The following is a 17,878-nucleotide window of genomic DNA, read 5'->3' on the forward strand; positions in this document are numbered from 1 at the left end:
AAAATGTCTGGTCTTTCCTGCATGTTATTCTGGCCAAGAGCCGCCCACTTAGACAAAAGGAAGAGCTATTTTATTGACGTGATCACAGTTAATATTTTTTCTTGGTGCTGTGTTGGGCAGGTTTATTTGGTAATGGACCAGTGTGAAAAATTACAAAGTAAGTAATGGCGCAGCAGTACTCCATGAATGATTGTACAGAAAACAGAAAAATAGAGAAAATTATGTAGTGACTTTGAAATGCTAATTTTTTGGTCAGGATTTCTTAAGTTATTTAATAATACATTAAAAATGTAATTCACGCAAAACAATTGCTTGAATACACCTCTTCTATAATGGACATCAATTTGTAAGTTCACAGTCATGGTGATTTTTTTTTCTGGGTCTTAAAGAATGGTCTTTTGGTGTAACTGTTCAGAGACAGTATGTCTCAATCAAAGCTGAAATTCTTGAAGAAAGAAATGTTGGCATGAGTATTGCAGAATTATCCTTTAATTTGTATTTCTTTAAAAAGTAATCAGTGAAACAGTTTTGTTTAAAAATGTTATTAATCTGAAAAAACAAATGCTGTTCACATAAGTCATTTCACATAACTGACATGTAGGTTGTAATTCTTTAAAGCATTAAAATTATGTGTGACAAAACATAAAACAGAGAAAACCCCTTAAACCCTCAAGACTGTGTGTTTAAAAAGTAAAAAAGGTCATATGGAGTATTCCTGAGAAAACTTCTTGAAATTCTTGACTCAGAAGTCCCACCCATCCAAAATCCACCCACCAACTTGCTACTTACAGCCTAAAAAACCAAACAAAAAAAAAAAAAAAAAAAAAAAAACCTAAAAGATTTGATGACTATGACTTTTGAACCAGACTATGGCAAATCCAGCTTGTTCTCATTTTATCAACTGGTTACCTTGTAAACAACTTGTTTCCAGGCAGACTTATATACATATACACAGATAAATAAAGACTTTATTTGCAGCAGTTGTGTCAAACCAGCCAATCAGATTAGAGTTTACTAAATCAAGAAAGTGTTTTCCAGTTTTGTACATTCAGACGGAAGGCGAACGGACTGTGGGCTGAACGTCTCGTTCCCTGAGTTTGACTGCTGCTTCTCCAGCGATCATTCCATGTGCTCTACGCTGCTGTCAGCGATGAGGACATTCAAACTTGTCTTTCCTCACCTTCCATATGTCAGGACACCGAGTACTCAAAGCTGGCCTGTTAACCCTGCAATCTGCCCTAACGATCCAAAACACCCCCCCAAATTACATGCGACACCACCCAGTGCTGTGCCACATGGGAGCAAGGCAGTCTAATGAGGAAAGCAGAGAGAAAGGGAGGTGGAAGAGAATAACTGTTGCCAGATGACATGAGCTGCCCTGTAGGTTTGCCCTTGTCTTTTATACTCCTTCCATAAATACTTAATTCACGCAGCCAAAGTCCAGTGGTCTGCGATGTCCATTGACTTTAATGCGATTCCTGTGTGCTCACATTTTCTGAGAATCTGCTCTTTGGGTGTCACCGCCACCGGTATGCCATCACACACCACCGGACGCCAGCCAAGATGAGCAGCATACGTGGACAACCTCAGCTAAAACATTTACAACCCAAAGCTCCTGAAAGTTCAGGCTGCGGGTTTGGAGCACTGAGATGATGACTGTGTGGTTTCTCCTGCCTCCTGGATGGCTTTCTGCCCCCTTTCTTCATCCATTTATCACTTTTGCATTGCAATTATGTTGAAAACTGCACATTTTTTGAATGGATACATGAAAAAATAAACCTTTGGACACTTAATAAAAGGACTGTTTGCCCAAAAATGAAAATTCTGTCATCATTCATTCACCATCATGTTGTTTTGAACCTGTTTGGCTCTATTTCTTCCATGGAACACAAAAGGAGATGTTAGGCAGAATGTTAGCTTTGTCACTATCCACTTTCATTGCATGAAGCAAAAATTGAGATAGAGAGAGAAAGGGATGGAGATGGTTGTGGTTTGTGGTTTAGCTGATTGTGCTAGAGTCTCCTCGATTTTTCAGGTCCACATTTGTGCCAAGCCGGTCAGACATGTAGAGACGAGACGTGTCAGCGTGCCAAATGTGCTGCTTGCCTTCCTGTCATTCTCACTTGTATCTTTTCCTTTCTCTCGCACTCTCACTCCCCGACTTGGAGGCCTGCCAGACCAAAATGGTTTGTAACTATGAACGCAGTGGGACATTAAAGAGAAGCTGAAAGCATAATTTTAGCTCTATCCTCTTTCAAAGCTTCTGTTGTGATATCGAGCTCTAGTGATTGAATTATCAAGCTCTTCAATTGGCATTAGGCACGTTTTCTTTAATTAGTTATTATTATTGCTCGTACTTTGGGTAAGGATTTGAACAAATGCCCAAACAAGTATTAAACTTTGGTGTTTAATTCAACATGCACCATACCACTTGTGTTATAGACATAAATGATACCTAAAAATGATACCTAAAATGACCTTATTAAGTAATAAGACTAATAAGTTCACCAGGCGGATGATAAAATTTCATAGAGCAAGTTTACATGCTCATTCTTACACGTTTATGGTTAATAAGCCTAAAATATGTGTGATCATGTTAACGCATTAAACGACTTTATCGGTGTAAGGCCATAAACTCAATAAGAAAAATCTCATAAGAGATTTTTGCCAATAACTCTGATTTCTTGTTGCATGTATTAATTGATTAATTAGAAGACTTTAATTGATCGACTGGAGTCGTGTGGATTACTTGTATGCTGCCTAAATATGCCTTTTGGACTGTCAAACAGCCAGCAGACTGATGGCACCCATTTACATGCATTGTACAAACCGAGCTGAATTCTGCTTATAAAAATCTTCATTTTGGTTTTGCTGAAGAGGGAAAGTCAAACATCTGGGATGGCTTAAAGTTAAGTAAATCACAAGAAGATATTCATTTTTGGGTGAACTAACCCTTTAACTGACATACTACCGGCTTATCCAATGTGTGCAAGTGTTAAGAATAACATGATTATTTCATATATGTAAATACAGATTTTTTGCTTTGTTAGATTTTTTTTTAAATAAGTAGATTTTTGGGAGTAATCAGCGTATTGGTGTGCATGTAAACAGGCACATAGACTTGGGAATGGGCTCTTTTGGCTTAGTCCAGTAAGCAGAAAATTTAAAAATGTATTTTATTTTAAAATCTCACTCTGGTTTTCATTGACTCTTGAACTGATTCTTATTAAGGAACAGGTGAACTGACTTTTTAGTCTGACTGGAAAACTGGTTTGATATGTAATGTGCTTGATTATGTCATCAGCTATAGACAGAGGTGACAGTTTAGGCTATGGATCAGAGAAATTGACGTGCTAAGCAACCGAAAACAGCCTTGCACCACAATTTTTATTGTTTGTTTTTCCCTTTATTTTTTATAGGCTATTGCACAACGGTCACCCCTGAACTTTAGCTGTGCACAAATCTTTTTTATAGCTCAGAGTCTGGATTTTCTTTGAGGCAAATGTTGTTTTTAGGTACTAAAGGTTTATTCTCTGGGCATCCGCACTTCTGCATGGTTTTATCTGAACAGCTCAAGTTGACAGAGGTGGATTTTGTGGATTTAGATGAGCAATAAACGGTAAATGGAGTTGTAGTAATGTTCAACAGGCCACTACGAAACCTGCCTACTTAAATGTTTCCTCTCAGTTTACCTTTTATGCATTGACTACTTTTTTTGATTACTTGATACAATTTACAGGGAAACGTTTGCTCAATTTCTTCTGTGCAGCTGTGACCCATAATGAGCAGTATCGACTATGGCAGGAGGGTGCGCCGGCGAGCACTGGAATGCAGAGCTTTGCGGAGCTGGGTCTGACAGCGGAGCTGGTGAAGGGAGCAAAGGAGGCGAGAAAGAAGAGGGCAGTGGGGTCCATGTACCGCACAGCTGGGATCCCCACTGGCATCGGCCACAGCTCCACAGAACTGCTTTTGATGCCCAGGAGTCCACTGGTAAGATGGGCATAGTCGCTACAAACGTGTGCTCAAAGGAAACAAAATTAACACTCACCAAGTGCCAAATGCAAGTAATTTTTTGCTTTGGCCAATTTTCTAACAGTTTACCTCAGTGGAAAATGTATCATCAGAGGTTTATCTAGGATGTCTAAAGTTTCTCAATTAAGTCGCTATTGGCAGGTATGGCAATAAGTTAAATTTTAACCATGTTTGCTCAGATTATTTCTGAAAGAAAATATAAAACATCTTAAAATACATAGAGGAAAAAATCAAAACCAAATGCAGCCGTTTCAGGTCACTGGACTTTCTTCAATGCTTCACGTAAATGTAATCAAGACAAAAGCTGTTAAAGATGTTGTAAGTCGAAACGAATTACAACACTTGACTGTAATTAAAGGCAACTGGATAGAACTAACCAACAAAAATCTTCTATATAAGAAAATATTACCTTTCACATGAAAGGAAATCTAAATCCTTATTCATAGTTGAGTGACAAGTCATCAGAGGAACAGGGAACTATGGGACAACACCCTCTCTGCGTCCGAAACCACATACTGTATTTGATGAGAAATGCACTTCTCGGCCGGTAAAACAGTACGCTATTTAGGTATGCGAGAGGCAGTATGAAAAGAGTTCGGACATACTAACATCCGGGAATGTACACATGGTCCCATGACCAGAATATATGACGTGACAACAACAACCGTGAAAATAATCCAGTCAAGTTTGGTTAAACAAGCGCCATTTAAGCACAGTGAGCAATGTTCCTTGTGTATACAGCACTTACTGTTGAAAAAAGCCTGCCGTCCTGTGGTTCTCCACCATTTGTTTTAAATCCAGCATTTGAACGTGACGTCTCCTCAGCTCCCGATGCATTGTGGGATAGGAAAGTGTTCAACCGATCCACACTTCGTATTCCCGCTGGAAGTAGTAGGCCATCCGGGCATTTTTTGCTTACTTATTATGAATACTATGGATTCGGACATACTACTCCACTGGCATACTGTTTTTCGCATACTATATTGTAAGGAAGTATGGATATTCGGACGCAGGCCCTTTGTGCAAAATGGATTGGTACCAGATTGGATGAGTGATTAGTCACATGGCATTTACGGCTCAGGTGATTGGCTAAAAAATGTATGCTCAAAACTGAGTGCCAATAAACAAAGATGGCCGAAAGCAGGTTGTGTACTTCTGGAGGGTCATGCACCAGCCAAGCAACTGCCATTTAGATTAATTGGAACACTAATAGATAGCTTTCTCCAGTTATTATAAATCTGCTACTGTTAGCAATGTTGACTTTACATTAGAATTGAAATGGAAACAGATAATTACAGGTTGTGATTAGTTTTGTTTAGCAAAATATTTAGTTAACTACTGTGGCTCATTGCTATAATTTTTATTTTGATTAGATAAGTTCATGTTTTATTAGTTGTATTTAGTATCAATTATCTGTTTGAGTTTAATGTCACCCTACCTGATATTTATACAGTATATATAGTATAAGTAGGCTAATACTAAATATTGTTAAATAAATAATTATATCATCTGATAGTTATATATTTGCAAAGCTATTTCCCCCTTCAATCTACTTTTTATTAGTAGCATGCAGTGGAGGAGCTAACTACTTTTTCAAAAGAATAACTTGATTGTAGTTGGACCACTTTAAATTATAAGCAGCTTGTAACCTGCCAAACTACAGTTTTAAAGTGGCTTGCCTAACACTGATTTGGGCACTAGCTGCTCAGAGAACAACCTGAATGAGTCTATTTCCAAGAAAACATCTTTAAAAATTATATATATATATATATATATATATATATATTTGTATTGTACAAAGACGGACAGAACCAGAGCAGGTCTCCAAAACCACACCCAGAGTTCCAGGACCTCCAGACCACAACCCTCATTCCCTCCCTTCCGGCTCCTGTGCTGTTTCCTGAACCCACCAGATCTCTGCAGATATGGGAAGGCTGAACCCTTCCTTCTCTGGCTCTGGAATAATTATTTCACTGTTACCCGTGAGTCAGTTGGTAATAGAGTCTACAGGCAGCACTGGTGCTGTTGGTGACCTACATATCTTTATAGCCAAAGCTGAGAATACAAAGGAGACAACAGTAATTACCCTCATACACGCCTGTCATTCACTCATGCTGGCATAAAACCACAACAAGGCAGGATGGCTGCACTGCCGTTGCTGTTTTTAGAGTTGCAGGGCAGTGAGGTACAAGTGAGAGCATCAATGTGGCCTTTGGATTAGACTGCGAACGTGTATGTGTGAGCTATGAGTGAGTGTCTGTTTAGGCACTGTGAATTCGGTGACAGTATGTCAGAAGTTCTGCTGTTGAAATTGGTCTGTGCTTATAAAAATTCATACCACTGCCCCCAGTGGTCAAAGCTGGAAGTGTTGCTGAACGAATGGGCACATGTGAGCTCTTGGTGAAATGTTCACAGAGTGGTGCCAAAAGTGAGTTGTTTTTAGTTGTAAATGATCTAAAACAGTTGACAGGAATGCATATTTTATTAACCATTTGTCCCAAACCCCAACCTAACTGTAAGTGGAGTAAAAATTGTATCTGAGAGGGAAAATGCTATCTCAGAATCGCACTTATCAAAAAGGTCTACTCCCTGGTTTGCTCAGGACCAGAACCCTTGTCTCTGAGGCTGCTTAAAAGAATAGTTCACTCAAAAATGAAAATTCTCTCATCATTTAGACTTTCAGGCAGGCTATCCACACTATTAATTGGAAGTGATCAAATCAGATTTGCGCATTCAGACATAACCAAACTATCTGCATGGGTTGCTTTGGTAACGACGTAGGCTTACCCACGTGATGATGCTTTCAAAACAGATGTGGGAAAAATGGAGGTGCATCATCTCGCTCTCCAAATTAGCGCCATGTCTAGTCGCGGGGCAGAACTCCTGGTAAATGTTGTGATGTTCCGTGCTGCAGTCACCAATTTTTGACGTCATCGTTGTGTGTCACGTTTAAGAGCGATGCAAAAGACCATTTGAAATTCGATTTGAGCAGCCAGAGCGTCCGGACTGAGACGCATCTGAAAAAATCCAGATTTCAATCGCATTTGAAACCATCTCCCAATGTGGTTTGAATCAGATTCGGAAAGATCAGATTTCTTGTGGTTTTTTGCTGTCCAGACTATCAAAAACTCATCTGGATACAATCTTGATATGCAAAAAAATCTGATTTTTAGTGGCAGTCTGAACAAGGCCGTACTCACCCTGACTTTCTTCTGCGGAACACAAATGAAGATTTTTAGAAGAATTTCAACTCTTTTGGTCCATACAATGCAAGTACATGGGTGCCAAAATTTTGAAGCTCCAAAAATCAGTCAGCATAAAAATAATCCATAAGACTCCAGTGGTTAAATCAATGTCTCCAGAAGCGATTTGATAGGTGTGGGTAAAAACAGATACATTTAAGTCCTTTTTACTATAAATTCTCCTCCCTGCTGCATCAATCTCCACTTTAACTTTCACATTCTTTTTTTTTTCATGCATATTGCCCCCTACTGAGCAGGAAGAAGAATTTCAAGCAAAAATTGACTTAAAGGTGGAGTGTGTAATTTCTGCGCTACTAGTGGCACCAAACGGAATTACAAAACAATGTTTTCAAACAACCTTTGCCAACACCCCTCAGACTCATCACGCCCTTTCGCACTCTCTGATTCCCTATGAATAAATAGGCCATTCAAAAGATGATAAACGTTTAACATTGTAATAAACAAGACCACTATCACATAAATACACCGGACAGAAAGCGTTGCAGAGGAATCGGCTTGTCTGATAACATTGCCGGTGTTACAGTTCAACTGGTTTTCATGTTAAAGGTGGAGTAAGCGATTCCTGAGAAAGACTTTGAACTCAACAGACAAACAAACACACCCCTCCCTTCAGTGCTCTTTCAGAAGCTCCGCCGACCAAATTCATGCACGCCCATTGCCAGTGCTGTGTGATCGCAACAGTGTTTTGTGGATCGGTCTGAACCACTTTGTTTATTTTCCCATTTACAGAGCCAGGGCTGTGTAAACACCGGATTTTTTTTTCAGCGCACACACAGAATGGACAGCTAGCACACCGTGAAGAGATATTCGTGGAATTTGACAGTGTATTGGATTAAAATTACACACTCCACCTTTAAATATTGATGTGTTTCTCACCCACGCCGATCATATCACTTCAGAAGATATGGGTTGAACCACTGGAGTTATGTGGATTTCTTTTATGCTGCATTTGTGATTTTTGGAGTGTAAAAATGTTGGCAGTCATTCACTTGTATGGACTTACAGAGCTGAAATATTCTTCTAAAAATCTTAATTTGTGTTCTGCTGAAGAAAGTCATACACATCTGGGGTGGCATGAGGGTGAGTAAATGATGAGAGAATTAAAACTTTTGGGTGAACTATCCCTTTAAGCAACATGCTATAATAGCTCCACAGGAAAAACATTTGAAGTGATGCAAAGATGTCTGATGGGAGATGGCACAAGTTGTCAGTAATTCAGCTAAATGCGGTCAAGGTTACTTGGTTGCAAATGTTGAGTTCCACTGTGATCATGTTGGTTTAGGATATGCTATAGGGGTGTGAAGAAGCTTATAATTGATGGATGTAATATACACCGATCAGAATGTTGTGACTGTTGAGGCTGTTTGAGTATTTCTGTAACTGCTGATCTCCTGGGATTTTCACACACAACAGTCTCTAGAATTTACTCCGAATGGTGCCAAAAACAAAAAACATACAGTGAGTGGCAGTTTTGTGGACAGAAATACCTTGTTGATGAGAGAGGTCAACAGAGAATGGCCAGACTGGTTCAAACTGACAAAGTCTATGGTAACTCAGATAACCACTCTGTACAATTGTGGTGAGAAGAATAGTATCTCAGAATGCTATTCTGAGATGCGGGTTGGCGCTGTTTTGGTGGCACTAGGCAGACCTACACAATATTAGGCAGGTGGTTTTAATGATGTGGCTGATCGGTGTACACTAGCCTCCTGAGACCCGAGCGTGACTGCTCTGTGCATTTTATATGTCCCTTTTTGATTTGTAACTAGTAACACCTAATAAACATGCAAAATAATAATAATAATAATAATAAATAAAAGAAATTTTAGAGAAAATTGTTTTCCTAAAAATTGATGTCCACATATGTGGACAGCGGGACTGTTTTAAACAATTTAAAATTCATTTTAAATAATACCAAGCTATGGAAAGTCAGATTTTTTTATCAAATTGTTTATGTTTCCAGGAGTGTTGGTTATACATGTTTTTGAGACATTACAGATGATTTTCTGTAAAGCTGCTTTGGAACAACGTTTATTGGGAAAAGCACAAATAAAAAAACTATACAAATCAAAATTATTTGACTTATGTTACAATGTATTTTCTACTTTGGCAACAAAATCTCAACATTCTATCTTTGCACTGTCAAACAAACAAGTGATAGCCAGTAGTGAAGCATTTTACCAATCAGAAATTAGCATAAAGAATTCTGATTCAAAGTAATGGCCAGCATCATCCAGTCAATGCCAACCATGTTAAAATAAAATGATACATAATAAATTCTGAATCTATGTACTGATTATCATTGTATGCCAAGCATGTTGAGTGGTCCAAACATCATCTGCAGCCTGAAACTAACTTTTGACCAGATGTTTGGAGTGAATGCACTTGGCTGCATAGGAAAGCTATAGGATGCTCCCTTGCTCCCTGTTTAGTGAATGACTTAACCTCCAGTGTGCTGTCTGTCTGCACGGGTCTCAGAACAGTTTGAAATGCACCTCAAAATATTTCAGCTTTTGGATAAACCCATTGATGTAAAAATGCACAGTAAGTATAGAATTTCTAAGAAAAAATAGCTATATTGTACACTATATATCAAATGTAAAAAATGGCATATCGTATGAAACTAGAGACTAGATGCTGTCAGAGACAAAGCACTTAAAAGACTTATTCACATGATGTTTATCAAAGCCATGGTACAGTATATTACAGTTTAGTGCAATACAGTATACAAGTCTACAGTACGTGCAATACGTATGTGCACATAAAACATACTTTTAAATTCATATTTAGACATGCTGCCTATGCAAACTCGTGTTCAACATGTAAAATCACTATTTTTACATTTACTTTTTCATATTTATACTACTACGTTTAGAAACACGTATTCAAAATGTAAAATCACTATTTTAACTTTTTTTTTTTTTTTTGTATATTTATACTACTACCTTTACAAACCCATACCCATTTAAATGTAATTTCATTTGCACATTTCTGTATAAAAACTCTGCGTACATACAGTAAACTATTAATCTTATCCTGTAGTTCTGTGTCTAGCTGTTGTATTTCTGTATGTACTGGAAGCTTTTGATAGAGGCCAAATTTCTTTTGTGTGTGTGTGTGTGTGTGAGCATATCTGGGCAATAACAATGTGATTTCTGATGGTATCAGATGGTAATACCATGGCACTTTGATATACAACTATTTATGCACCATTCTGTAGTTGCATGGTGCTTCAAAGAATACCATGTTACTACCATGGTAATTTGATATATGATTACCACATTCATGTACCATTGTATTAACATGGTGCTTCCAGGTAATGGTACGTCCAAAAAACATAATAATATCATGATACTTTCTTTTATATTTTTTAAGTGTTTCCATGTAGACTAATAAGTGTTTTGATACTCTTTTGGTTGGAAAATTTTGCAGAAGTTGTTCACAAACTGTACACGCATTGAACTTAATAAAGACTTTCTTCATCACTGGCAAACGATAGGATGTATTTGCAGGTTTGGTTTCCATTGATTGATTGTAGATCCAGTGCAATCAGCGTTATCTTTATTTGCCGTGTTATAAAATATTCCATGAGCTTGTTGACAAGTAAGAGCGCATGCCAAATGATTCAGCAGTGCAGAGTCATTCAGATTGAATCGCGAACCGATTCAGACTGCTTTCCTATCACATGTGACCAATTCATTGTAAAGAACTGATTCAAATGAGCAATTCATTTGTGATCGGACATCTTTAGTTCTGATTCAGAACTGGCATTAGTAAACACCAGGTACAAGGCATGATGTAGCGGTGTAGCTTTTGTCAACGCTACGCCCTTACCTTTTCAAAAATATAGCTTTGCTACTGAAAAGCTACTTAACTTAAAAACTAGCAAAGCTACCGTCTCGCTACTCAGAAATGTAGTTAATTAAATAGCTATTTGTAGTGAAGCTACTGCCCATCACTGCCCCTAACCCTAAGTATTTAACTTCATGGCATAAATCGTCCTGCATCATTTGTGCTACTGACATGAAATCATGCAGCTTGTTGAAGAAAAAATATTTTGCCTAGTGGACGATATATTGTGCCAAAAATCTAATAGACTTACACTGGAGGGACCTCAGCCACATTGGATGGTTCTTTTCACTCGGGCCAATAAGCAACTACCTAGCAACCACATAACAATGCCACATACTGTGAGTTATTATGTGAAGTGTCAAGTGTGATGTGACACACTGTGAGTTGTAGGTTTTTGCTTTTTGGCCTTGATTGAAACATGTCTGATTGTTTAACCCTTGTGCAACCTTCGGGACATTTGTGTCTTTTTGTTTTTTCGATCATTTTGCCAAAGGTGTGTATTTTTTGGGGAATTTTGATATTTCAACCTCAGTTCCTATAATACATCTATAATACACTGTGTACACAAAATATTTACACTCAGGATCTTTAGGACAAAAATGTCCCCATTGAAACCCATTAAAATTGCAATATTTGATCCCAGTGCCATTAAAGCTTAAAATCATGAATTCTATGATGATATGCTTTCATTCCGGAGCCCTGGCTTCAAAATGTAATTTTTTTTTTTTTTTTTATGTTTTCCACGAGATGGGGCAATTTTTCTCATGTTTAGCATATGGAGCAAATACATGCTTTTTCCCCCATTTTCTGTTTGTTGTATTATAAAGCACTGCAGGCCAATTGAATAAATGATGCAGATAAAATTGTGTACGTGTGTTGGTATGGATGTCAGAGTGTGTTTTGTATGTGTGTATTGAGAAATTTGTGTGTGTGTAAAAAACAACAGTGGCATTATATAAACAAACTGGCATTTAAATGGTTAAAATCCTGAAAATGAATTAATATTTGGTAGTTATGATCAGGACTGATGTTGGTTAAAAAAAAAAAAAAAAACTAATTGAAAGTGGAAAATAATATTGATATTGACATGGACATTTTTGTCCTAAGGACCTCTGAGTAATGTTTTTAGATTTGACGCACAAGGGTTAAAAACTCTTCAAAGGTTTCAGATTCCTGCCCATACACACGATGACCAACACCCTCAAATCAACAAGAAAATAAGTAAATCAAAAACAGCTAAATAACCCTCAAAATTATTCATGAGGTCTCTTGCATTTAATAAGGAGCAGGAGCGCTGTGGCTTTCTGCAAACCGAGAGCCATGAAAAAAACCACAACACGTTCCAACAACATATACAGACAGACAGAGGAAAGATGCATTTTGTATTAATTTTCCTGACACATGGTTTTGGCAAATGAGAGGATTGGTTTGGGTTAGGTGGGTGTCAGTTATGTGTTCGTGTGACTTTATGCCCTTAAGAGGGCATCAGCTCTATTAGCACAGAGCTTGAACAGACAACAAAGAGAAGAGGCACCGCTCGCCTCCAGTGCCAGAGAAATTGATATAGCAGGAGGTATTCCTGGAAAAGCCACAGAACGAGAAGATCCGTAGGAGAGACGTGAGGGAGAAAAGAGTAAATCCAGCCTGGAGAAGAGTCTGGGGTTGTTTGGAAATGTTTGGTTACAAGGTACCAAAGTGCTGAGATCTGCCTTGAGCCCCCACCACCCTTGCCCTGGCTGAAGATCAAGGGGTACTCCGCACAACTCACATTTTCTTCATGAAAAAAAAGTTTTTTTCTTTTCCATGCCGTTTTTTTTAATGATGCCCCTTAAATGAACTCAACCAGGAAGAATCGCTTTGGTTGTACTGTATGTCTGACAAATGATCTTGGTCAGGCCACTTTGGCTGGATTTCAGCCTTGTCCTTAAAATAGACAATGTCATTCTATGCCTCATTTCTCTGTGTCTGTTAATATGTGTGGCTATTCCCTCATTCTGCTCTGACCAAAGGGCTCTTCCTGCATGAGGTCATAGCCAAAAAGGAAACATTCATCATCATTTAAAGCAAAAAAAAGAAAAACAGATGGTGTAACCTAACATACACAGGAAGGAGCGGAAAGTATTGGAAATGGCTACAAAGAAACATTATATATGTGACTTATGAAGCCAATTATGTTAGCAGAGCATGATGAAGAAAAGGGTATATGCTGCGAAAGGTGAATCAGCATCTAAATGGCTGTGTATAACTTTTGAACATTTGAGTGACTGATCATGTTGTCCACTCTCACACAGCTGTCTCTGATAGTGAAAGTAATCCCCAGTCCTGATTGGTTTGTGGGGGTAGACAGTCTGAACCTGTGTGAGGGCAGCCAGTGGAAACAGGAAGTGACCTTTGACCTGCACCCATTTGACGCCGGCACGGATAGCGGATTCACTTTCTCCTCACCAAACTTTCCGACGACACCACCAGAGAATATCACCGTGGTGAGATATGTTTCCCATGATTCAGCTACATCTGAAAACTGGATTGGACACACTTGACTGAATTTGTTTACCTTGATCTTAAAAACCTGTTGATCTAGAGGCTCATCCATAAATATATCTATGATATTTTCAGATTTTTCAAAAAAAAAAAAAAAATAATAATATATATATATACACACACACACGCTGTTTTTGTGATAATATACAGTACTGTGCAAAAGTTTTAGCCACTTGTGAAAAATGTTGCATAGTGAAGATGATAATGCCATAAATAGTTTTCATTTATCACTTAATGTCATACAAAGTCCGGTAAACATAAAAAAGCTAAATCAATATTTGGTGTGACCACCTTTGCCTTTAAAACAGCCCCAGTTCTCCTAGTTACACCTGGACACAGTTTATCTTGGTTGTTGGCAGATATGATGTTCCAAGCTTCTTGGAGAATTTGCCACAGTTCTTCAATCTATTTAGACTGTCTCAATTACTTTTTTCTCTTCTTGTAATCTCAGACTGACTCGATGTTCAGTGGGGGCTTGCAGAGCGCCCTGTTCTTCTATTCTAATCTTTTCTATTTGTAAAAGTAATGTTTGGGAGTCTAAAATGTGTTTTTCCTATTGACACACTAAAGCTGAAGATATAAATAACCATCTTAAGATAAATGTTTTTGTGAAACATCTTAAGTGCCTAAAAATTTGCACAGTACTGTGTTATATATATATATATATATATATATATATATATTTATGTATATATGTGTGTGTGTGTGTGTGTGTGTCTATGCAAAATGTTAGGTCTTTGTTTAAAGCAAATCTGATTTAGAAATGCCAAATTTCTAATGCAATTACAAATCACTACATAGCAGATCTATTACTCACATCAGTGCCTGTTTTACCATTTCTCTGTTGTTTTATTTTGATATAGATCACATCTCAGAAGCCAAACCACCCTGCAAATTCCTTCTATTACCCTCGGCTAACGGAACTCCCGCCTCTGGCCACCATTTGGCTTAAGCGACAGGCTCGCTCACCTGTCCGTCAACAGAATCGGGTGTCTAATCATATTCTGCCCGATGTAACCAAATCTCAGAGATTCTCAGGTACGTTTTTATACACATTTGAGGGAATACAAGGGCAGAGTATTGTGCCTCTTGATTGTGCCTGTTTGTTTTCCAGCCTGATGTCATGAAACCAATTTTAAAAATGTAAGGGCGACATTTTTGCTAAATATAGCATCAGTTTCGGGGTGAAATATCCACTGTGTGGCACTAAAAGCAAGTTAAATGTGTTCCTTTTAAGGTTAATGCTCTATCGAGTTTTAAATAATCAAAACCTACCCCCTACCCTGAACCTTATACCTAAACCTAACTGATAGTGTCATAAAAGCAAATGCATGACTCATACCTCGATCATTTGTATTGCAAGTGCCACGCTCTATCAGTTGAGGTACCATGCAATTTGATCACACTTGAACAAGCTTGTTAATGTATTTGGTTATGTAGTGCAAACGTTAAAATGTATCTCCTTACAAGTCATGGGCTACAGTAAAAGTATTTTGAAGTCATAAGATAAAATTGTGTGAGGAACAGGGCGACAAGTAAGTGTTTATAAACTGATAATCTGCCCATTTACTAAGGGCCATTTCTGAGCATATGGGGGCCCTAAGCGAAATCCTACTTGGAGGCCCCCCGCAATCATCCCAGCAAACCCCCACCCAACTCCCCCATTCTCCTTTCCCTCTCGAGCCACAAAGGGGCCCCCCATACCAGTCTAATTGAGCCATCACAGATGCCTGAGTCTTACTCACAGCTTTTAGTGTGTGTATATATATATATATATATATATATATATATATATATATATATATATATATATATATATATATATATATACATATACATATACATATATATATATGGCTCTGGGGCCCTAAGCACCCGCTTATACCGCGTATAGCTAAAACCGCCCTGCTTTTACTCATGATTTGTGTCAAAGTAAATGAGACATTGTTAGAGTGCCTCGAGTGTTCATTTCACCAGAACACTGCTGTGATACATACAATGAACCATGCAAAAATGTAGGTATAGTAACGTGATTGAATGAGACCAGGCTGCCATCTCCTACATGCAGCTGAGTTACTTTTATTTTTTTTTTTTACTGTTGCACAAAATTAATTTGGAACGGAAAAGTTGTTTGTTTGGCTGTAAAAACTAAAAAACTATTGTGGCAATGTATTCTCTTCTTTTTTCAGCTGTTTTGGTTTACCACAGTCATGTGGCACGATTTAAAGTGTTGCACCGAGTTGTTTTTTTTATCAGTTTGAAATAAAAACAACAATTCAAACTTGATGAGAATCCTAATGCATACCACATGGTAAACACTTCTATTGGCTTCCATCAAAAATTTAAGCATATGTGTTTGTTCCAAAAACGAATATGTTGGCTTTTGATTTAAAATTTTTAAGGGATTAAGCGTTAAAATTTCCATGACATATTACTATAATCAAGTGGAAATTTGGTGTTGTCTCACAATAGTTTCATACGCCTACTGTAAAATGCATATTTCTTCCATTATCTGGGAAATCTGACCCTGTCGGTCTTAAATCCTGAGTTTTTGTTTTATTAACCATGCATAAACATGCACATAAATAAACACTATCTTTTTAAGATAGTTTCCAGACAATGTTTTTTGGCTAGCAGTCCTCATTATTCCTGTATGTCTTGCAGAAACGCCATTGGACTGTGAGGTGTCAATGTGGTCATCTTGGGGCCTGTGTCAGGGGCCGTGCTCTCGCGGCAGACTGCGTCATCGCACCCGTTATATCCTTCTGAAACCTGCCAACAGCGGCACGCCGTGCCCCGAGTTGGAGGAACAGGAAGAGTGCACGCCACACAACTGCCTCACATATCAGTGATGCTGGTCACAACACTGGCATAGACACTTCGACGCGTCCACGTGTCCAAGGAGAGCCGAATTTAGCCTCATGCCAATGCTGAGCCACAGCTGCAGAATCCGGGCGAGCAGCCCAAGTGGACATCAGTGAGCTGCATCGGCCTCTCTCTTCACTGGAAAAGAATGCCTCGTATTTTGTTAATAGGGACTTTGATTATGGGTGCTGTATTTACAGTAATCTGTGTATCTTTACATAATCGCACTGTACTTCGCCAATGTAGATCTGTGGAAGAGACAACTTTCAGTTGCCAAAAACACTGTTTTAAAAGTAATCCTCTATCTCACAGCAATAGCAACCATTTACAGTAGCCTAGTTGAGTTTTTGAGTGATCTGACAGATGGTATTCTTCACAAATCATTAGTAGTCCATTAGTAGTCTGTCAAAGTCAAGTAACTGATAATAATGATAATATACGCTTGGAAAAAAAACACCATACAAGTCTCATACAAGCCTTATTTCTATGAGGACAGATCATGCATTAAAAAAGCTAAAAAATAATGTCCAAAATCAATGCAGTTTACAGTATTATCATGTGAAGGAGTGCACGTCATTTCTCATTAACCACATACTGTTTAGACCATGTATATATGTTGTATTTTATGTTTCTTCTAATAATAAAATATGAAATTCTCTCTCAGATGATCTGTTCCTTCTTGCAGCATTGTTTAAAACATTACAACTACCTTCATTAGTAATATTGATGAACAGTATTATTTCTGTATGCAAGATATCTACTGTATAAACTATATATATATATATATATATGACACACACACACACACGCACACTATATGGCCAAAAGTTTGTGAACACCCCCTTCTAATTAATGAATTTGGTTACTCCATTAAATCCAGTAAAGAAAAATCTTTGTTTCTTTATGTAATGGCTTGGGCTTTGTGTGCTTCCAAATTTGTGGCAACCGTTTGGGGATAGCCCTTTTCTGTTCCAGCATGACAATGCCCCTGTGAACAAAGAGAGGTCCATAAAGAAATGGTTTACTGATTGGCGTGGAAGAAATTGACTGGCCTGCACAAAGCCCAGACCTGAACCCCACTGATCACTTTTGGGGTGAACTGGAACAGCAACTGTAAGTCAGGCCCCATCGACCAACATCAGTTCCTGACCTCACTGATAGCCTTGTGTCTGAATGAGAGCAAATACCTGCAGCCATGTTACTACATACAGTATAGTGGAAAGCCCTCCCAAAAGAGTGGAAGCTGTTATTACAGCAAAGGGGGAAACTGATGCCTAAGGTTTTGAAATCAAAAGTTCATCAAGCACAAATGGTGTCCACAAACT

At 38.2% G+C, this 17,878-nt stretch overlaps 1 protein-coding gene across 2 annotated transcripts in view; it reads left to right on the plus strand.

Moving 5' to 3' along the window:
• The window catches only part of LOC127417794 (spondin-2-like), a 28,012-nt gene extending 10,794 nt beyond the window's left edge, over positions 1-17,218 (plus strand). For both annotated transcript variants that reach the window (XM_051658032.1, XM_051658033.1), the window contains exons 3-6: positions 3,770-3,990; positions 13,439-13,630; positions 14,552-14,726; positions 16,353-17,218. In XM_051658032.1, coding sequence (XP_051513992.1) covers positions 3,770-3,990; positions 13,439-13,630; positions 14,552-14,726; positions 16,353-16,540 — 776 coding nt within the window. In that variant the 3' untranslated portion in view covers positions 16,541-17,218. The remainder of the gene's footprint in view (positions 1-3,769; positions 3,991-13,438; positions 13,631-14,551; positions 14,727-16,352) is intronic.
• The last annotated feature ends 660 nt before the right edge of the window (positions 17,219-17,878 follow it).

This window comes from Myxocyprinus asiaticus, chromosome 27 (assembly GCF_019703515.2).
Source record: "Myxocyprinus asiaticus isolate MX2 ecotype Aquarium Trade chromosome 27, UBuf_Myxa_2, whole genome shotgun sequence".
Taxonomy (NCBI): Eukaryota; Metazoa; Chordata; class Actinopteri; order Cypriniformes; family Catostomidae; genus Myxocyprinus; species Myxocyprinus asiaticus.